This window comes from Phaethon lepturus, unplaced genomic scaffold (genome assembly GCF_000687285.1).
Source record: "Phaethon lepturus isolate BGI_N335 unplaced genomic scaffold, ASM68728v1 scaffold13543, whole genome shotgun sequence".
NCBI lineage: Eukaryota > Metazoa > Chordata > Aves > Phaethontiformes > Phaethontidae > Phaethon > Phaethon lepturus.
This window is the reverse complement of record NW_010528457.1, coordinates 40,674-62,638: the sequence shown is the minus strand read 5'-3', so window position 1 is coordinate 62,638 and position 21,965 is coordinate 40,674. Positions and strand designations below refer to the sequence as shown.

The 21,965-nt window shown below is 41.5% G+C and overlaps 2 protein-coding genes across 2 annotated transcripts in view; one reads left to right on the top strand and one right to left on the bottom strand.

Annotated features, from left to right (window-relative positions):
• NUP88 (nucleoporin 88kDa) overlaps positions 1 to 9,115 on the top strand; it is an 11,134-nt gene extending 2,019 nt beyond the window's left edge. The window contains exons 4-16 of the mRNA XM_010283684.1: positions 92 to 268; positions 1,333 to 1,516; positions 1,966 to 2,116; positions 2,825 to 2,923; positions 3,075 to 3,165; positions 4,130 to 4,231; positions 5,973 to 6,131; positions 6,569 to 6,694; positions 7,220 to 7,285; positions 7,503 to 7,583; positions 7,926 to 8,052; positions 8,406 to 8,524; positions 8,900 to 9,115. Coding sequence (XP_010281986.1) covers positions 92 to 268; positions 1,333 to 1,516; positions 1,966 to 2,116; positions 2,825 to 2,923; positions 3,075 to 3,165; positions 4,130 to 4,231; positions 5,973 to 6,131; positions 6,569 to 6,694; positions 7,220 to 7,285; positions 7,503 to 7,583; positions 7,926 to 8,052; positions 8,406 to 8,524; positions 8,900 to 8,963 — 1,546 coding nt within the window. The 3' untranslated portion in view covers positions 8,964 to 9,115. The remainder of the gene's footprint in view (positions 1 to 91; positions 269 to 1,332; positions 1,517 to 1,965; positions 2,117 to 2,824; positions 2,924 to 3,074; positions 3,166 to 4,129; positions 4,232 to 5,972; positions 6,132 to 6,568; positions 6,695 to 7,219; positions 7,286 to 7,502; positions 7,584 to 7,925; positions 8,053 to 8,405; positions 8,525 to 8,899) is intronic.
• A 3,675-nt stretch (positions 9,116 to 12,790) lies between these two features.
• The window catches only part of RABEP1 (rabaptin, RAB GTPase binding effector protein 1), a 30,747-nt gene continuing 21,572 nt past the window's right edge, over positions 12,791 to 21,965 (bottom strand). Inside the window, exons 10-17 of the mRNA XM_010283683.1 lie at positions 21,729 to 21,845; positions 20,352 to 20,450; positions 18,692 to 18,832; positions 17,761 to 17,950; positions 17,412 to 17,467; positions 16,460 to 16,558; positions 15,551 to 15,667; positions 12,791 to 13,420 (exon numbers count right to left, since the gene is read on the bottom strand). Coding sequence (XP_010281985.1) covers positions 13,319 to 13,420; positions 15,551 to 15,667; positions 16,460 to 16,558; positions 17,412 to 17,467; positions 17,761 to 17,950; positions 18,692 to 18,832; positions 20,352 to 20,450; positions 21,729 to 21,845 — 921 coding nt within the window. The 3' untranslated portion in view covers positions 12,791 to 13,318. The remainder of the gene's footprint in view (positions 13,421 to 15,550; positions 15,668 to 16,459; positions 16,559 to 17,411; positions 17,468 to 17,760; positions 17,951 to 18,691; positions 18,833 to 20,351; positions 20,451 to 21,728; positions 21,846 to 21,965) is intronic.

Genomic DNA, 21,965 nt, shown 5'->3' with positions numbered 1-21,965 from the left:
GAATTTGTCAGCACATACTGACGGGCCTGGGTAAACACTGGTGTTCTCACAATCATTGCTGACCTCAGATCTTGTCCTGACTTGTCCCTAGGAGAGCCTATACAGCATCGCTGGGAGAGACCGCCGTGGCATTTGACTTCGGCCCGCTGGTGCCGGTCCCAAAGAACGTTCTTGGACAGCGAGGGAATGAAGAAGTGTTGGCCTATCCGCTTTACATTCTGTATGAAAATGGGGAGACATTCCTCACGTATATCAGCCTGCTGCAGAGGTAGGCTTGCATTCATCCCTGGGTTTCATGGGGCACTTGTATGTTTGTACAGAGCCATCTCTCAGTTTGGCTGGGACTCTGCAATGGAGGCTGGGCTGAGTTTTATTGTACTGCAGCCTGTTTTATCTCTTTGTGGCAGTGCTAATAGACTGACATCCAAGAATCATCTTTTTTTCATTGCGACGTTAAGGGTGCAGTTTCTGCTGCTGAGTGTCCACTGTTGATTATCTGTTATCAGGAATCTGAGATGAAAACATGAGACCGTTGAAAGATCAGTGGGTCTAAGGCTGTTAGTTGTATTTTCGGGCTTTTAGTTCACGGTGCAGAGATTCTTAGCTATGGTGAGGCTTGAAAGACCCAGTGGCATCTTAGGAGAAGAAATGTTTTAAGATCATGGAGGGTTTGCAGGCATGTTCTGTAATGAAAGGTCAAGAATATGAATCAAGAATACAAACATGATACAAGAAAAAATTACTTCAGGAAACTGAGAAAATGGAAAACCTGCAAGTTAAATCTAGTGTAGCTGAATATTAAAATGTGTGGTATTTAGGTTAGAAACAGCACCGTTTGCATGAGAAGTGGTACAGCTCTGAGCAGATCCTGTCTGTAGGCAATGAAACGGGCTTAGTCCTTCAAAAGTTCTACCTAGAGAAATGCCAGGTCACAAAAATGCTGCTTGTAAAGTGCTTTATTAAGGAAGAAAACAATTAAGTGATAAAAATAATTAACCTGAGCTTTCTGTGAGTACTTTGTGTTCTTGTATGAGAATGTTTCCTCTTGAATTTGTTGAAATGTAGCTTGGCTGCTTTCAAAGCATATAACGTTATTACTGAGTGGAACTGGAAGTTTCTTCTCTGAGATCTCCACCAAATAGGTGTAGTTCAGACTGTTAATCTGCAGAAGTCTGGGCTGCTGCTATCTAACGGAAATTAAACAGAACTCCAAACCATTGGGGTTTTTTTAATCATCCTTATTTTGTAGTTATTGTCCAGCAGACTCCGGCAGGCAGCCACAGGAGCTCTCCTTGCACACCTTGTGTTGTGAACACATCTTCTTTATTCCAGCACTGGAAATCTTGGCAAGCTGCTTGGCCCTCTGCCCATGCACCCTGCTGCAGAAGATAACTATGGCTATGACGCCTGTGCTGTCCTTTGCCTGCCTTGCGTTCCAAACATCCTGGTGATTGCCACTGAGTCGGGAATGCTTTATCACTGCGTGGTACTGGATGGAGAAGAGGATGATGAGCAGGTACCTTGTCTTGTTTTTTTTTTCTGTGTGTATTTTTGTTTCTTTAGTCAAAATTCCTGACTGCAAGATGGCAGGATGCCTGGCAGTGAATGCCAAGTGCCGAAGCTGCGTTCTTTTATAATGAGGTCTCGAGTCTTTCTCCTATTCCAGCCAGTCCCGGTGATTCTCTGATGCTTTTATTTTAAATGTCAGTTCTGTGTATCCTGGCGGTGGATCATTTTTTGATCAAACTTACTATGAACTATTTTAAAGAGGGTCTTCAAAGAAGAAACCCTCTTTCTGAGATAAATTTTTTTAAGTAAAAAAAGAAAAAAAAAGGGGGGGGACTCAAACTACTTTCCCTGACAATTAATACTCTTACCTATATTATTTGACTCTCTCTTGATGCTGTTTAAGTTGGCATTTCTACTTAAATGATGTCTCACAGAAGAATTCAATGCTCTTTACAGTCAGAAAAGTCATGGGACCCAAGATCTGATCTTATTCCTTCCCTGTATGTGTTTGAATGTGTTGAGCTGGAACTTGCACTGAAACTGGCATCAGGAGATGAAGAAGAGCCTTTGGAGTCTGATTTCTCTTGCCCAATCAAATTGCACCGAGGTAGGGCTGTCGTTCAGGTGGTTGGCGTTTATTTGCTTTATTTTGTGCATTTACAATCAAGCTATCTGCAAATTATCATTGGTGTCAAACAAACAGTGGTATTAGAATAAGGATTTGCCTGATGTCTTCAACAGAGCTGTGGAACGAGCAAGCCTGGGAGGTGCTTTAGTGTTTACTCGAGGGCAGATTACATGTGGTCACATCATACTAATTCTTTCAGTTGTGGATTATAAAGTAGAAGTTGTTGCATCTGTGATGACCTATGTATGTAAGCAAGTGCTGTGGGGCAGGTGATCCTGAAGCAAGAATTGGTATCTGCTTATTAGACTATCTGATGCAATTATGGGGCAGGAGGTTGGGTAGGACAAAGTGTTTGGGTTTTTGTGAACAAGAAGCTTGTCAGAATGCTGGTCTGCTGGCTTTAACGGATCTTCCCTTTAAAATCTAGTGGATTGATACAGATGTGGTGTGAGAGGAATAGTTCAAAGCATTTCGTCAGGTATTTCAAGCATAATTTAATTTTATACAGAACTCTAATAACGTGGCTAATACATCTAGCTCAGTTTTTGGATGGGGATGAGTTAGTACTTGTGAGAAGATGTTAATGCTGACTGGGCAATAAGTTGATACACATGTTCAACAGTGCAGGTCTGCAGGATGTTCTTCTCCGTTCACGGCCTTCTCCTGCATTTGCTGTTTCAATTTCAGATCCGAAATGTCCCTCTCGATATCACTGCACACATGAAGCTGGTGTCCATAGTGTGGGGTTGACGTGGATCAATAAACTGCACAAATTCCTTGGTTCAGGTGAGCGATGAGACTCTGTTGCATGTGGGGGGAAGCGGGGACTGTCTGAACACCTCCATTTTGCTAGTAGCAAGTTGGTGGATGTGGGTAATACTGAGAATCCCATACCCTGCCAAGTGGATGTCATGCATTCTGACAAATCTCTTTGTAGATGAAGAAGACAAAGACAGTTTACAAGAGTTGGGAGCAGAACAGAAGTGCTTTGTTGAACATATTCTTTGTACAAAACCGTTGCCATGCAGGTAAAAACCAAACCCTTTCCACTGTTTCCAAATCAGTGAGTTGCTATGGAAAATGTCTATGATTTGCCCTCTTTTGCTGCACTCTTGCCATTAAAAATAATGCAGCCAGCTCAAAAGAATTCAAATAATACAAATAAGCAATTTGTGCATCGGGATTCTTAATGCACAGCTAAGGAAGTAAGCTTCAATTCCTGTGTTACTGTCTGAAAATCATCTGTCAAATCAGCAGAAATTTTCACATCCATTTCCCTGACCGAGGACAACTCTTGAGGCTTGATTTGGCTAAAAGTCTGGAATGCTGACATGTTCCTCTTATCCACTTGTTAAGGATCAAACAATGCCTTCAAAGAACATCTGATTTTTGGGGGCTCCTGAGGTACCCTCGTCAGGATTAAGAAGCATCATTTGCTGGGACTATGTAATGTTTATCTACCTATCTGCTTTCTCACTTTTATAAGGCCTAATCATTTCTGTAGAACGCAATGTATTGAACATAATTAAAAATACAAAAGCGAAAAAGTTCATTAATTGGTGTTAGTCATCAAAGCTAGCACAGATGGTGAGTCTCCAGTGGGGTTAGCAGTTACCCGGGGAGAGGGCATTTGGACCTCAAAAAGGTGGTGCACAGAGCACCGGTGTCCTCTCCTGAGGAGGTCTGTGCCTCGTACTAGACGTGGGTAACGTTTCCTGGGTCACAGCAGGTTTTTGCTTCTGTTCACAGTGGAGTTGTACAAGTGCTCCCTCTCTCCGGATGGATGAGTTTGTCCTGGTACGTCCGACTGCCAGGATGGGAATAATTATTTTGCAGGACTCATTCTGGGGAGCAGCTCTTAGCTTAGAGGAACACGTCTGGCTTAGGCTGATTGCTATAGTGAGGGCTTTTCCAAAAGAGTGAACTTGCACAACAGCTTCAGGAACGAAGAGCTTTTTCGACAGGGTAATTCTTGTGTTTTCTTCCTTTTAGGCAACCTGCTCCTATTAGAGGATTTTGGATTGTTTCGGACATCCTGGGGCCCACAATGATCTGTATCACAAACACCTATGAGTGTATTACAAAACCTCTCTTGTATGTGGTTCTTAATTGGTTTGAAAACTGTGACTGTTGCATGAAAAGGATCTTAGGAAGATGATGATATTGTTGTTGTTATTAATTATTTTGATTCTTTCACCCCAGACTTCTGTACCTCTTGTGACATAATGAATTTGCCTTCTGAACACTCCAGCTGAGCACTTGGGTGTTATTATAGTAGTTATTTACTACTGATAAGGAGTTTGCCCGGGATATAATTAATCTATATCACTTTTGATGAGTGTTAGGACAAGAGTTGCATCAAAAGGCTCTTGCTGGTACTGTTGGAGTTTTCTCTTCATTTTTATAATGAGGCACCTGCAAATCAAAAACTTGTTTACAGACAGTAGCATAGAGATTCTTAATGGTCACCGAGGTTATGTTTGTATGAAAAGGGGGAAAAAATGGTGGGTTCTTAAAGTGCTTTAAAGCAGTGGGATTTTAGTATGCGTTTCCAAAGCAACTTCACTTTGAGGGGGATGGGGAAGATATAGACTAGTGTGGTAGATTTGCATTTACACAATTAAGTGCACATATTGAGGGGAGGACACTATTCAGTTGATTTATTGCCGAGAACACCATTTAACACAGGACAGGTACCTTCAGCAGAGGTAGTGTTGATGTCAGGTTCTCTTACAGACCTTTTATTATTAATTTTTTTAAAACTATTTCTTCAGCATTCTTAAGTAGGTTTTTCTTACAGCTCTTTTAAATCCCATTATCTGAAATTACAGAGGTGGATAGGGACCTAGCAGGCTGCTTTGAAAAGCAGGTCATTCTGCTGTTCAAGCACTTGCTTGCCTTGTTACAGAACTTTCTCCTCCTTAAGTAAAAGGATATTGATGATTCTTGCTCGTTTCAGCTGTGGCCAAACAAAAAGATCTCAGGGTGATAGTATTATTAATAAATAAATAAACAGAAAGGGGATGCGGCCAAGAAGGCCAACAGCATCCTGGCCTGTGTCAGCAATAGCGTGGCCAGCAGGAGTAGGGAAGTGATCGTGCCCCTGTACTGGGCACTGGTGAGGCCGCACCTCGAATCCTGTGTTCAGTTTTGGGCCCCTCACTACCAGAAGGACATTGAGGTGCTGGAGCGTGTCCAGAGCAGGGCAGCGGAGCTGGGGAGGGGGCTGGAGCACAAGTCTGATGAGGAGCGGCTGAGGGAACTGGGGTTGTTCAGTCTGGAGAAGAGGAGGCTGAGGGGAGCCCTCATCGCTCTCTACAACTACCTGAAAGGGGGTTGTGGCGACGAGGGTGTTGGTCTCTTCTCCCAAGTAACCAGCGATAGGACAAGAGGAAATGGCCTCTTGCCTCCCTCTTGCGCCAGGGGAGGTTTAGATTGGAGATTAGGAAAAATTTCTTCACCGAGAGGGTGGTCAGGCATTGGAACAGGCTGCCCAGGGAGGTGGTGGAGTCACCGTCACTGGAAGTGTTCAAAAAAACGTGTAGATGTGGCACTTCAGGACATGGTTTAGTTGGGCATGGGGGTGTTGGGTTGGTGGTTGGACTTGATGATCTCAGATCTTCTCCAACCTTATTAATTCTGTGATTCTATCAATCAACCTTGTCTAGAGCTGAATTTAACTGAAATATTTCCTCTTAGAACACTTCTGACTTACTGCTGTAATACATTAATTCCACAGTGGATGAGTTTCTCACTTTAGCTACCATTTAAACTCTGATGTAGTTTAAATTTTTTTGGCTTAAACTGTGTTCTCTAATTTGATGTTCTTTGGTAGAAGTACAGTCCATCCTGCATCCCCTCCCCTGCTGTGTACCAGAGAAGACAGAGATGTGGCTGTTTCCCCTCTCCGTATCCTGGCGGAGTCACAGCATTCATTTGAGAAGCATATCCGAAACATCCTCCAGCGCAGTTCTTCCAATCCCTTGCTTCTGAAGTAAGTAGACATGTTTTCTGAGGGGACTTAAGGAAGAGGGCCGGCTCTCAGGAATACCGTGTGTTCATCGGCTCCCGCCTGAGCGGTGCGCTAGCTGGGACATAGCCCAGCCGGCTTGTGCCTCTCTGGCATCAAATCAAGTAACAATGTGGGCTGGGAGGGGGGATTGTCTTGCTCCCCTCCCCTGCTTGAAGCAGGGCTGACCTCAGCTGATTAGGTCGCTCATCGCTTCTCCCATCGGGTTTTGAGTATCTTAAGATACCTTGGGATTTTCTCATTTAAGAGAAATGATTTATAGCAACAGGATTTAACTTCAGTCCCTCACTTCCATAACTGAGCCCCCAGGAGCCCTTACCGTAAATACTGTAAGTAAGTGTTTAGCCTTTCAGAGGAACGTGTTAGAGTAGGATTGCAAAAACCTGTCTCATATTCTTAAGGTCTGCTGATAAAGATGCTGCTCCTCCCCCTGAAGAATGCCTTCAGCTTCTCAGCAGAGCCACACAGGTGTTCAGAGAGGAATATATACTGAAACAAGACCTGGCAAAAGAGGAAATTCAGCAAAGGTAAGAATTAAAAAACGTCATAACGAAGTACTGTGCAGTGTCTCTGTGAAACAGCAGCACTCGGTATGGAGCATTAAAGCCTCCTCTGCAGGACTAACCCTTGGAAAGGAGCAAGAGGTAAGACTAACGGAGTACCAGCAGTGGAAATGGAGTCGGCAGGGACGAGCGCAATACTTGCTCTCTGGAGGAAAAAAGTGAACGCACACACATAAAATACTTCGCTTTTGCTGTTGTCAGTCTGCCTGTGGGTGGCAGGAAAGCCTTTGACCTCAGCAATAATCCTGACAAAGGAAAATTGCATTAAGTCTCTGCTTCTTCAAATTATAGTTATTCATTTACAATATAAATTTAGGACAAAATGGAGGAGTTCGTTCTCACCACTGCCCATTTTTCAGTGTCTTTAGTCTTTCATGCTCCTAGGAGCATTCATTCATCACTTCTGCCATATTTTCTGTGTGGCATAAAGCCTGATTCACTGGATTGCTGTTGTGGGTGGTTTGATTTTATGTATGTATTTATTTTAAGAGTGAAGTTGCTGTGGGGACAGAAAAAGAAACAACTGGAAGATCTTAATTACTGTCGAGAAGAAAGGTGAGTATAATCTGTCTGCTTTTATCAAGTCTTTGTGTAAAAAGTACTTTATGCAGAGTCCTGTGTGGAACAAGGGAGAAGCGAATGTATTTCCAGCAGTCATTAAGCTTGTAGGTTCACTCCCTGCTCCAGCTTGCTTTTTCAGGCTCCCTCTCCTGTTCCTGTACAGACTGCCTTGCATGTAAATCTAAAGTAAACATTTCTCACTTGCACAAAGGAAAAGTTTGCGGGAAATGGCTGAGCGCTTGGCTGACAAGTATGAGGAAGCCAAAGAGAAGCAAGAAGATATTATGACCAGGTGAGTGCAAACTACACTGTTTCCTCACACATCACTTGCCGTTAAATAGAAGTTTGCAAGTGTGGTAGAACAGAGGGGGCAACCAGTGCCACGCTGGTCTGTTAGAGGACTGGGCTTCTGAAATTCTCTTTGCTGGGGCTCAGTGGTGATTTTTCAGTACTACTTCAGGTCCAGACTGAGTCAGCGTGCCGTTTAGAAATGCCGTGCAAGACTGAGAGAGGAAAGTAAAATCATGAGCCCCAGAGATGTAGGAAGAGCGACAGAAGTGCAAGAGTGTTGGTGCCTTAGCATAACTGGTCTGATGGGTAAGTTAATTCAGCAACATTTGCTTTGTACATCAAGGATGAAGAAAGTACTTCGCAGTTTCCACTCTCAGCTTCCTGTTCTATCAGACAGTGAAAAAGATATGAAGAAAGAATTGCAGACAATACATGACCAGCTGCAGCACCTGAGCAATGCTATCAGACAGGTGAGAGAAGGAATGAGCTGGCTGGTAGGTTACTGACACCACCTCACTCGCACTTGATGACACTGCTGATAGAGTCGAGTCCTGCCAATAGAGCAACTTTGTATTTTTGTTAAAATAAAAAACTAAAACAACTTCTGGTACTTACTGCTAATACAGACAGAACCTCTGCAACCCAGTATAGACTTTCTCAGGGTTTATACATCTTCCTCGGTCCTAGCAGTAACATTCTCTTCTCTGTGGGAGCGAGCAAGCAGATTTTAACCCAAAGAGAATCAATTCACTGCAGTATGACATGCCCATGTGTAACTGTACCAACCCTAACTAAGGTCATCTTTTTTGTACATGACTTCTAGGTTAAAATGAAAAAGGAATACCAGCAGAAAAAGATGGAAAAGGGTACCAGCCCCCGAAAACCCAGCATCACCCTCAGTGCCTACCAGAGCAAGTGCATCCAAACCGTCCTGAAAGAAGAGTAAGTTAAAGCTTGGCTCCTCCTCACTTACAAGAGCAATGCTATTCCAGTTCCTAGGGTGTAAGTTAATCGCAGTGCTGCCCGAGGGGCTGACTGATGCACCAGGGGCAGCTTGTTGGGATGGTCTGAAGCATAAACTCTGCCAGCTCCTGACAGGAGCACTGCCCATCTAATGCTGCTCTTACAGCAGGTTTAGTTTAAGTCTGCTTTTTGCCCAAGGGTCTTTTGGCACTCTGTGTTCAGCCTGTAATTAGCAAAATGACATGCAGTAGCACTCCCATTCTCTGCTCCTACCATGTGAAGCATTTTCCTTCCCTAGTCGTTCCGTGCAAAAATGACTTGCAGCCCTTTGACTTGGATTTATTTTTCTTGAAGGGGAGAACACATAAGGGAAATGGTAAAACAGATCAATGACATCAGAAGCCACGTGAACTTCTAACATGTCCTCGATGAGCAACTGACACTGAAAGGCTGGATGAGCTTTAACTTCCTCTGGTATTTCCCCTTGTATATTTAACATTTGTACGTTGAACAATATGCCTTTCACTTACTATTTTGTAAAGATGGACTGTGAAATAAAATACTTTTGATTAGCAAAAAACACAGCATGGAAGGAGTCTTTTCTCTGGGCAGCACGTAGTTCCCAGCGAGTGCGTTGCAGGGCGGTACTTACAGCTAGCTCAGGGCTGTGGGAATTGCTGCTTCCTTCAGAGAGTTGCCTGGGGTTATTCTGGGAGCCGGCTCCTGCCCCTGGGCCACGGGCACTGCGGGGGAGGCCTGTGGCAGAAGGCACAGCAGAAGGACCAGAGAAGCGCACACACTTCAGCAGCTTTTTTTTTTCTTTTTTTTTTTAATTTGGAACACTTTCTTCATCAAGGACACACCTTCAATACAGTTAACAAATGGTTACACTTGGATCCTGTAGACAGCAGAATTCTACACCCACAATTGCACAGGACACCAATGGCTTGGTTCACCGGAATGCAGTATTAACTTCCAAACGTTCCCTTCGCCTTATCAGAAGATGGCTCTGGAGCCCGTCTTGACATGAAAAGGCCAATTATTTATCTGCTGTAGACAAACTTTAGCAGACAGTAAAGCATTGTTGTCCCCTCCCCCCACCCCTTACAAAAAGTGACATGGTCAAGCTCAGGTTTGAAAAGTAGTACTGCACTGCTACAAAAGTGGCACAGCAAGAGGTGCCGAAGTAAAGCTGTAGCGAAAGGAGGGCTGTTAGTACCGGTTAGGTAACGAGGTTACCAGACATGCTGCAAGAACACTTTTTTTTTTTTGGTACAGATTAAGACTATACAAGTATAGGAATGCATACAAAACTTGATCTCATCCCTTTTACAGCCTACACCAACAGATCCCCAGTCTGCTCACTCTGTGTACTGTAGCTGACCGGCCAGGTCAGAAGTGCCTGTTAAGAATCTCTTACTAGGCAAGGAGAACCTACCACCCCACTCACATCAAGCTCCAGAACACCAAGAGCATTTGTTTTATGGGCTATACCACCATAATCCACCCTGTGAGTAGCTACACCAAGAGTTTTTATTCTACACTTAACTGTCAGTGGTCTTTTAAGTTTGCTCTGCAAATTTGGCACACACTCTTTTTTGGTTTTTTGTTTGTGGTTTTTTTTTTTTTTTTAAAGGCCCCTTTAAGTTTTGGGAGTTCAGCAGAACCTGAAGTTACTGCTTCTGTGCCTTCCTGCCTCTCTGGCTTAGCAGAACAGCTGTTAAGTGAGCACATCTCCCACTGCTTCTGTGAACAGTCGGGTTTCTAATTTAAAAAACAAGAAATTTGCACTGGTCGGTGAAAAAGGTCACTCGTTCCAACCCTAAAATGGCCAAAGCTAGTACTTGAACAGGAGTAAAGGTGTTCGGGTGCATGATGGAGTAAGGTGGTAAAAAGGAAGACAACCATACAGTAATTGTGTTCCCTTCCCCACCAAACCAAAAGGAAGTTCCTTCACTGACTCGCACGGTGCCTGGTTTAAGAGCACGGAAGGCAGATGAGTTCTCATCTCGGGCCCCAGCCACCTCTAACCAGACCAACATGCCATGGCTGTCCACTGAGAAAAATACACGAGCATGCATACAAACACACACACACATGCACAACCCCATTCAGCAACTGTTCCATCAGTTACTGTGTCTCTGAAAGATTATAAACTGCTTGCCCACTCACCTGTCCTCCCCTATGGGCTGCAGGTAGGCACCCCACAGCCATCTGCAACCTGACAACACCACACCTATAGAAAGCCACGTCAACAATTTGTAAAAAAAAAAAAAAAGACACTAAGGAAAAGCCACACCAGCCCTGTACTATTTGAAACAATCTAAGAGGGTCAGCTAGCCGCGGCTGTGTAGAGCAGACAGGAAGGCAGGGCTGCCGAGAACAGGCAGACACACAGACCAGAAAGGGATGCTGAAGGGGCCTTAGCTGCTTTCCTTGCTCTCTTGCACTAGGAGGACAGTCCAGAAACTCAAACAAAAACTCATTTTCTGCATAGGTCTTCAGATGCATTTCCTCAAGGGTTCAGCTTGCTGAAGAGATGTACAGGTTGTACTTTTGCCATACAACCGGCTTCCTTAAACACTGCTGCACAGGTTAAGTATCAGTAACCAGTTAAGAGTTAGTTTTTGGGAATGAAGGGAAGGTAGGAAAAAAGCTTTTCATGCTGCAGCTCCTACTGAAAGCCTATTTTTTTCCTTTCCAAAGTTTATTCAACAGACCCTAACCCTTGGAAAACTGAATGCAAAACATCTGGTATTGGATTTCTGCATCAGGAGGCAGCTGCTGTCACCTCACAGTGCAGCAAATAGTAAGAAAGAGTAAAAATTCCCACATCTGTTAATGGCCAACTAATAAAGCACCTAAGCCACATCTCAATTTCACTTTCAAGTGAAAATAAGAGTCATCTGGAAGATGAGAACTCTGCCCTCTATTAGTCTAGTCATTACTAAGGTAGGAAAAATGGCTTTTGGGTGTCAGGATTATGAAAGGAATTAATTGCTAGGGTGAATAAAATGCTTTAATTCTTGCAGTAAGTGACAAGGAATTGAGCTTCTATGCTTCTTTTTGGCTGTTTTTAAGGCATTCCTCTTCAAAACCACCAGTTCTAATTTTATGTTAGTAGCAGGATATACACTGCTAAAAATACGTTTAAGCACTTAACAAAATATAGTCATGTGCGTTACAGTTTGGAGCATCTTCTGTCATCTCTGGTTTTCTTCATCACCTCCAGATTTACGGTCAAGTATGTAAACAAAAAACAAGCAATGGAGGAAAGTCTAAGTTATTAGTTTTGGACAGTAATTATCTGCTCCTTCAGCCTCCTTTCTCCTGATGGAGTTGTAAGTAGGGGCCAGTTCAAGACCTCAGATTGCACCACCGCTATTACCAACACCTGCAACCGTACGTGAAACCACCTCCAACAAAAGGAGAAAAAGGAGGAGGAGTGGTCATGATACTGCTATACATTTACAGAACAAGAAACCCAAACCTAGCACCTGATTGATCACAGCCTCTGTCGTCACATTACATAGTGTAATTTAAATGTATGGTTATAGAAATACGGGACAGCGTAGGAGTCAACTCTGAGCAATACCATGATACTGTACTTTAACGTAAGAGATGCGCTGTACGTTTCAAACTTGAACCAGCAGAATAATGCAGCTCCAGCGCGTTTGTGCTCTGAGACCGAGAGTGCCATCACCGTTTTGTATACTATTAAGCTGACCCAGAGAGATGGGTCAAGCCAACTGCTTCATTCAGCGCCTTACCTTGCTGCTTTCAGTGAAGGCTAGCGACTTTACATCTGGTGTCATCCACTGGAGCAAAGCAGACCTGCAAAAACTCCATGCCAATGCTCAGGCAATGCACAGGATTTAAACCAGCTTTTTCTTTTTTTTTTTTTTTTTTTTTAAACACAGAGAAGGGATTACAGATACTGCTCAGCTTTAGAGATGAGAAAGAACCAGTTGTAGTTCCATATTCTAAATTACATTTCTGAAAAGAGATTACAAAACAGTGCATTTCTTGTGCTTTTCTTTAAGGATCAGAATTCAACGGAAAAATTTCAAGGAGCTAAATTCTCAGTACATTTTTCTTTTTTTTTTTGATTAGCATTTATCTATTCAGGAGACACACAGCTCACTCATGTCCACCACATTTCAGCAGCATTCAGATTCTTCAACACAAAGTCAATGATAGATAAAAAAAAAGTACTGAGTTATGAAATAAGATCAATATCCAGTGTCCTGCTAATAAAGTCATATTTTAATATAAAATATTCATACAGCATACTCTACACCTCATTCTCTCTGCTAGCTGAATACTGTTACTGACTATTCAAACAGAAAAACTTCAACCACTTTGCTCTTCAATGTTTTGGAGGGACAATATGGTTTCCAGCAGCTACTTTGATCACAGTAGTGGGGGAAAAGGAAAGAGGGGGTCAATGTCCCAAAACTCTATATTAGGTTACGAAGTCGGCTGAAAGAGGGGAAATTTTTCAGAATGTAAGGACTGATCCCACTCAGTGGAACACGAAACACCGCACTCATTAGTGTTTCCATTAGAAAGTTCTCCTTCCTACACTGCAAGTCATCCTTGTGCTCTCTTCCTGCCCAGTACGAAACCTTTTTCCCCTCTAGAAACAAAACTTAGTCATTGCTCCCCTCTGTCGTCTTCTGCTCTTTCGGTTAGAGTTAAATAATAATTAATGTTGCTATAAAGATGAGTTAAAAACCCCAAATGCAGCCTTGGAGCCCGCTCATCAGGGTGTCATGTTTCAGGAAGCTGATTAATGTCCGTCAGTTTTGTGTCATTCAGGATTGCACGGATTCTCTCCAGGGAATCTGCCTGCCGGATCCGCTCCAGCTGCACCTATAGAAAACCAACAGACAGAATGAGCTGGTAAAACGTGCGGGCGCCAGACAACAGACCCATAACCAGAACTGAGTCAACAGGCAACGTTAGGAACCCCTGCCACCTGTGCAAGCCGAAGAGCTCTCAAATTATCATTGGCTGAAAAACGCAAGGTGTGAAGGAGCACAAGCTTAATTCAGAGCTAAGAATGGGGGGGAAGGAAGACATAAGGCAGTTGTGATTTTAAAATAAAAAGACAGTCTGCAGGGCTCAAGCAAGCCTTCATCATCGCTCTATGTTTTGTCTAATAACCAGTCACTGACACCACACTGGCCAGGCAAACTGGAGGAGATGTGCAAAGCAACGAAAGCTTTCACAGAAAGAATGTAAAGGAAGTACAGAGCTGCCTAACATACGCCTTCAAGCCTCTCAAGATCAAAGCTAAAATGCTCTTGGAGGAAACATTTTGAAGCTCACTCCCGTTATGTGCTTTTCTCATAATCTATCTTAAGCTATTTCTTACATGCTGAAAAAGTGCCCAGCAGAACTGTGTGGAACTGAATGCAAAGAGATCACTTCCTCCCCTCCACCCCCCTTCAAACTTTCACATTCTTATTCACATATTAGGGTCTGGGCTTTTAGTTGTAAATTCCCAACTAGTGGTTAATTGGTTTTTAGCCCTTCCTCTTCATTGCTGATACCTAATTTGGCCAGTGTACACCTCACACAAGTGACACTCACCCAGGCTCGCCACTGACGAGGTCAGGGCAGGAAGTAACCCTGTCTGGCTATGAAGAAACCAAAATCCTCATTTGATGGTAATCTCTCCTGTTACACGGCAGATCTTGTACTAGGTACAGTGGAGATGGCACAAACCATTGTTTAAACTGAAAGCACTAACTGCTGAGAAACTAATGTGTAATAGCTGCTTAGCGGCAGAAAGAAAACACAAAACACAGAGCTACCATGCTCTTACTGAACTCATTACTGAAGGCCTACTAAACTACCTGCAAGTTTTGGAAGAATGCATCACACATCTTCAGAGTGCTGTGTATATTTTTGCTCTAAGAATTGCATACACCAGTGCATGCAGTACTTTAAAAGAGAGGATGATGACAAGCAAGAAGCAACTTCACTAGCCAGGACAATTCAGTAATCTCCTTTGTCCTACCTACTCCTCCAGAAACAGCCAGAACATCCAGCTAAACTGCCTAGTAAACACTCTCCTATATTCCTGTTTCAGCTTTCCAAATAAACCTGAATACTTGACTCAAAAAATTTGTATTTCTAATTCTACTGAATTTCACTGAGTAGACTGGCTAAGAACTCAAAGGAGACAGTGCTGAAATTCAGTACCTCCTCTGGGAGCACAACTTCTAGTAAGCTGGAACGTGAGAGGGGGTGCAAATTCCAAGAACACAGACACTGAAGGTGAGACCAATCTAGCCTGGCTTCCCGAGAAGACAGTTAGTCACTCTGCAAACACAAACACTGCAGGTCCCTTCTTGCTCTCTACAGTTAACAGAGAGAGAGAGATCAATCTGACAAACTGGAATTAGCCTTGATGAACACCCCTGCCAAAACTCCTTCCTTCAGCCACCTCTTGGTATCTCATCGCCAACCACAGGTTCCACTTTTTGGAGGAAATAAAAGGATAGCAACAGTGACAATAGCAAGGATAAGGCTTTTAGATAGTATAAATAGAAAGCAGTAAATATAACACAAAGAACCACTTCATATATTCGTATCAGACAGTACAAGTTCCATATTTGTTCTCAAATATTTGCACCCTAATGATTTGCTATGAAAAGTAACATACCGGAAAAATATCAGGAGATGGACAATGAAATACTGGCGTCTAAAGGTACCATCATTTATTGTTCTCTACAGTTCCTTTTAGTACAGTAATTGTGTATCTTTGCTGCTGAAAATCAGTTGGAATCTAGTAATCAGAATGAAATCCCCAATAGGATTAAATACTAATATTATACTAGGAATACTTGATCAGTTTATGATACTATGAACTATGTTAAAAGTTATTAAATACCAACATTAAAAACTTTACAACTGCTATTTCTTGTTTTACACAGCTCTGGAGAAGTAAAGAAACAAAAGTGGCACCTTACAAATTGATTGCACTTCCCTTACCTGAAGCGTCTGAGAAAGCTTTACAAAATCTCTCTGCACTTGCTCACTGACATCTAATTCAGTCTGCAACCGCTGAGCTTTATTCTTCTCTTCAAATACCAGCTGTTCAAGGTTTGCCTGAAGAGAAAAAGATTCTTTATACTATGCTTAAATGGAATAAAAGAGGAGAAGCTTGTATAAACTGATTAAAGCATAATACTGGAACAAAGCGGCATGGTTATTCTCAGAGTCCTGGCAAGAAATTAAACCAATCACTCTTTCTACACCTCAAATTTCCTAATCGCCAACATCAGGGGCTAATACCCATCAAACAAACATCCTCATTAATTTGGTTAAAGCACGAAAAAGCCCCATGTCTTTTAACAGCACTATGTCCATGGATATCAAAATAAAAAAGCAGATTTCTGAGTTTTAAACAAACATGACCATAGATGAAGGGTAGTAATCTGCTGGTGAAAATATCACTATCTTGCTGTATTGAGTTTTAGACAGAAAGGTCGGGGACGGATGAGGGAGAGGATCACAATTAATTCATCTGACTGCCAAAGTAGGGCTCCTTCCTACAGCAACACCAAAACAGCATTCATTCAGAAGTATTAAAGGATTCAAACCAGGGTTTGGTTAGTCGGGAAGCTTTCTAATGCAGAAATGTTACTGAAGCCTAACTTTGGAAGACAATCCAAAAGAGATATTCAAGTTAACAATTCTGATCCACCGCTTTACAAAACCAAGTGCTAAGTGATTGGGATGAGCATTTAAACCACATCCAGTAAACACTATTTCACTGAGAGAATCTTACCAACATTCAAAAGCTTCCTTTTTCATTCTTATGTAGTGACACATTCTCTGACCACCGTTTGATCTTCATAAAAGATGCATATATACTTCATACCTAGACATAATAGCTACCTTTGCTGCGGTCTCCTTCTTCAGTTGTTCTTCTAGAGTGTTTTTTGTTTCCTGCAGACTCTCCAGCTGCTGCAGGTTTTCCTGCGAAGAACTTTCCAACTATATTATAATAATAAAAAAAGTATTAACTAAACCTCCTAACATTTCAATTTCTCACAGTCCCTCCATACAGGAAGTACAGCCTAAGTGTCTTTCCTGGGAATACACCTAAGTAATCTCTCCTAGGGACACAGAAAACACCTAAACATCATCTCTTTCTCTCCATTTATTTCTTTTTGGAGCTGGAGAGAAATGGCCAGACCTGACATTTAGGTTATTATTAGGTAGCCTAACATTAGCTAGCAATTAGTTAACCCAATCTTTAGGTTACAGATTAATAAACAGACAAAACACCTTTTAAGGAACAGAACTATGAATGTGTCCCAGTCCTACACAGGCATCAATACAGCTATTCTGTTCTTCAAAGTTCCACACATGACCTTATGTGTTTCCTTTGAAATGGTCACAGAAGCTACACAGGTGCAGCTACAACACAGGTCCACCTACACCCTTAGCTGATACCAGGAGTCGCAACACGCTGTGTCCAGTACAGTGTCAGTGCCTTCACTAAGAAAATTTGTGCAAATACATGGCCTGGTGTTCCTTCTTACAGGAAGGAAAGGTTCTCTAAGCAAATAAGGCAGCCCTCCAGCATCCCACAAGCACATTGAGATGAAGGAAGAATAATGTTAACGTGTTTCAGGATGCTCTGATACTAAACATCATAAGAAAATGTATCTAAAGTGCTACTGACACCTCAGATGCAGATGGGGAAAAAAGTTCATTTTCTTTGGTATGATGAGGTTGATGTCAAAAGACAGCAACACAGTGTCACTGATGGAACTAGCAGAAAAAAAGAATCCTAGTCTCTTTGTTAAAAAAAAAAAAATCCCACAGTGAAAGGGCTCCTTACCTGCTCCTTTTCCACTTTTATTCTTTCCAGTTCAGCTTTTAAACTGGAAATGGAAGCTGAAAAACAAGAATATTAAAGCTTAAATGCAAGAAAAACACAGGAAACTGGACATACCCTGTTTACTTCTGTTAATATTTAAAGGACAATTAAGCACGTGTTACATCAAAGGTACCTCAAAGGTAAACAAATAATTATACTTTTGTTTTTAGCTGCACAGCTACGTTGTGTCTGTTATCAAAAGTGGACAGTATTTAAAATTCAGGTACGTCTATTTACCACAAAATCAAGCCTTGACTTATCTTACTAATTTCTAACATTCCTATTTTGAGACTGTTTTACCCCTGCTCACCTATTTCCTCTTTGCAGTTCTCTATTTCCAGCTGTAAAGTTTCTTCTATGTTTTCTTTCAAATATTGTTCAGCTTGAATCTGTTCTTTTAAGAATAAAATCTCCGCCTTAAGCTTCTCCTCAAGGTGATCTGCTGCTGTCCGCACACTAATTATGTCTTCACGATATTTTAAAATCAGCTCACGGAGCTCCTGAATCAATGATTAGCAAAGATTTGTATTATGATCTTCAGATACACACAGTACTGTATTTATCAGCATACAAGCCAAAGACGAAGTTATGCTACGCCGAGGTTTGTCCCACCACACCAGATCTTGCAAGATATTAAATACTTGCAAGATCTTGCAGTATTAAAACAAAACTGCAAACAGTTTGCTTGGCCGTAATAAGTGACGAATGTGTAAAGATTCATGTCACCACAGCCTTATGATCCTCTCCCCCTACCCTTCACCCCCCCGAATCTTTTAAGCTTGATGTGCTTGAGCCTCAGGGAGTGGCCATGAAAAGGATGACAAGGCTTATCATTATCCAAGGCTCAGGATTATTACTGGTCTTAATGGCTGGGCAGAAATTAAAGTGACTAACTTAGCTTAATTTATTGAATCATATCTGCATTGGAGCCATAGTGACTGAATGGTTGGGTGCCAGTTGCAAAGTACAGCTGAAACTAGCCTAACTGGGATAAACCCCCACTCTACTGACAACAGAGCAGTTGCAGGCCATAGTTAACTCATTTTATTATTGTCTATCCATACCCGGAAGCATGCTCACAGTGGGATCAGACTGCTGATTTTGTACATCACAGACTTAGAGGGTTAAAATCATGATTATTGTTCATTGTGCTATTTGAGTCAGCTTTCCGATAAAGAAGATTCTTCCAGCAAGATCTAGTCACATGCATTATTTGCGTTAACGATTTAAAAATGTTTTACCTCTGCTGCTTCTGGTAGAATGAAATCTTCGGCTTGCTGCAAAGACACATGCAAGCTATGTTTTCCTTGAAGGCTTTCATTATCTTTTTGCAGTCTCACCAACTCTTCTGAAACCTGCTCCCTTGACTGTGTCAGGACAGCCTCCAACGCAAAGAAAAGTATAAATTCTCACTTAGGGTCATGCTCAGATCTCTTCGTGCCCCATTTACTATCATTGCTTTCATGAGTCAGGTGAAGTGATATTCTTTGTAAAGAATATTGAATAATGAAACAAAATGATTACGTGGATCAACACAATCAGTTCTATTTCTGATGCACAGGCCAGGCAAAAGGCAAGATCAATCTTAACTGTACAGGCAGATAGAAGGAAGCAAGTGATAAATACAGCATTGTTAACTCTCCCAGTTTTTGTCTGTATTTATCCATTACCTAAATGTGCTCATGGAGGGGAGGCAGGGGATGAAATCACATGTGGTTTCATGAACTGGCAATGACGTTTATTAAAATCACCTAACAACTCAGCTGTAAGATGAGATTATTCAAAAACCTTAAACATTCATCCTGAAACTTTCAATCGTAGAAGTCTGCCTCCCACTGTCTTTTGAGGAAAACATCAAAACAGCTGATCCCTTGTGAAGAAAAAGGATTAAGAAAACACAGTTTTGCTTGTATTACAAAAGAAAAAAATCCAGTGAACTTATTCTGAGAGGAATGATTGCTTTGGTATAGGGAAACAGGGACTTGAGCTCTGACAGAAGCTGCCCTTTGTATTATAGGTGGACAGCGTGAAAAGCATATTCAGATCAATATATTTTCTGAACCTCCTGCATCTCCATTAGGCATGCTCTCATGCAGAACATCAAACAGAACATTTCTGCAAGCAATGTCCCGATGTCCTACAGACAATCCCAGAAATGCAATACTGGGATTCATGAGAATGAATGCTCTTACTCCCCGCAATGCTGTACAAACGAGGTAAAAAGACGAAACTTGATTCTAATATAGAAGGGAATGAATTGCTCTAAGGAACTTAAAGCAAGGAAATTAGAACATGATATTAAAGACAGGAAATTAGAACATGATATTAAAGACATCAGAACATGATATAAAGACATGTTTCTGCCCTAGAAAACAAGGTCCTATTCCTGTCCTCTGTCTTAATTCCTACAAGATGCTCCAAATAGTTTAAAAAAAAGTAAGTTCCCATACATATCTCTTCCTGTGTGTTAGGGCTGATATTTTAAGCCTGACCTGTAAAAACATTGAGGAGTCATCTCTCAAACTTAAGAAAATATTCACTAGCGATGGTACTTGTGATGTACCCTAAAAACTGTCTTGAGATAATTCTAAGGTGAAATAAGATACTAAGCAGGCATGGAATGTACATAATAAATATGGGGGAAAAGAAGTTGACTAGTGATCTCCATATTAATCAATATGCATACACACAGAAAGTATGACAGATTGACCCTACACACTGTTACAGGTCCAGCACTTGCTAACAGAGCTCACTTATCAGTACCTCTACACGTTAAGATGCACAGTTTGCTCTAGCCAAGCTTGGCTGGGCAGCAAGACAAAGTCTTTTACAAACACATTGAGCTCCAAAGGTTAGACAAACAGCGCTGTTCAAGTGATCTCTGCGCTTAAGCTGTCTTACCATTTGCTCCTGGACGCTTCTCTTTGCTTGCAAAAACGCCTGCTGCAGTTCGCTGAGGAAGTTCTCTGACTTTTGACATTTAGCCATAAGCAAAGAGATCTTAAAAAAAGACAACGCACACAGACAAAGATATACAGCATGAAACAGATTTTGAAGAAGAAATAACCACTGAAGTTCTCTTGCCTGTTATCATTACTAATATATACTTTGAAATTTCCAACTAATCCACTAAAGTTTATTTTTTTAATTCCATACTCGGTAAAGCAGCCCAAGTCAGTAGGAAGAGATGCCTTGCTTCTATACCAATAATATACTTATGTTCTATTTACCAAACTGAAAATAACAAATAAACAATTAATTCTAATCAAACTTGACTGTAAGCCAGTTCAGAGACAGTGAAGGGAAGGAAATTGCAGAGCTACTGCCTAAATTTTCAGCTTTTTTTTTTTTTTTTAAGGTCATTTTTTGTACCTTTCTCTCAAAGCATAGATATTCAAAAACTTTGCAATTAAGTTATTCTACAACACATGCTTAACAATTAAGTAATGCTTAATTTTACTAAAAGCACCCTGGTAAAGGCAAAAGAACGAATGTATAAACATATTCCTGTCATCTAAGACAGACTTTGTCTAATGACTACTGTTTCCTTAGTAAGGAAAAAAATACTGGGTGGGATGGAAGAGACAAAGTCTTCCAGCTCAAGTGAGGTAAATTCAATGTCTTGTACACAGTATTTACCTAATATTGTAATCTTCAACAGGCCAAAGATGTGTTTTTTTTTTGTTTTTTTTTTTTTTTTAAAAAGCTATGACTACCACGTATCCTATTTGGCTCCGCTGTTCCAGTTGTGTACACATCTCAGACTGAAAAGTCTTTTCAGTGGGCTATTATTTTAAAGAAGTCTAGTGCATATTTTAGACCACATACTGTTACTGCGTGCTCAGCTACTCGTTAACTGCATGTGTTCACCACAAGTCCATTAACTAGGTGTCAAGTATTGATGAGAGCAAGTGGTATGAATAGTACCACTCCTCTACCGACAGCAACGCGGGGCTGCTTTTGCATGTTTGGGTGACTTATACACAGGTCACTTCAAAACTCAAACACTACTCCAATTCCAATTATCACATCTGTAACAGATTTCAAGATTAGAAATTAAACTTTAGGGCCAAAATTGGAGAACATGATATTAAAGACATCAGACTTCTCTAGAAACTGTGTCAGACTCAAGTGGAGCATAGCTAACCCTAGAAGTTCTCATTTTTGTTGCCTCTACACCAGGTAGTCCATCCATATCTAACAGAAGACGAGTTTTTGTTACATACTTTTGTAGAACATTTCATGATTCCTACAATCTTGATTACAAAATGCTTGTACCTGATTAGAGGAGTCTTCAGCACTTTGTTTCATGTAATCCTCCAATTCCTGTTTATCTTTCACTGTCTTTTCCAGCTGGTCATTAGCCTGCCTCAGCATCACCTGCAGCTTTTTCACCTGGGTTGTTACAATAAAATAATTTAGTTTTCCATTCTTTTGGGGAGCATTTATTTCCTGAACACAAATATAACCTACCCCATCGCACCCCCAAACCTCAAAACAAAATCCCAACATGGT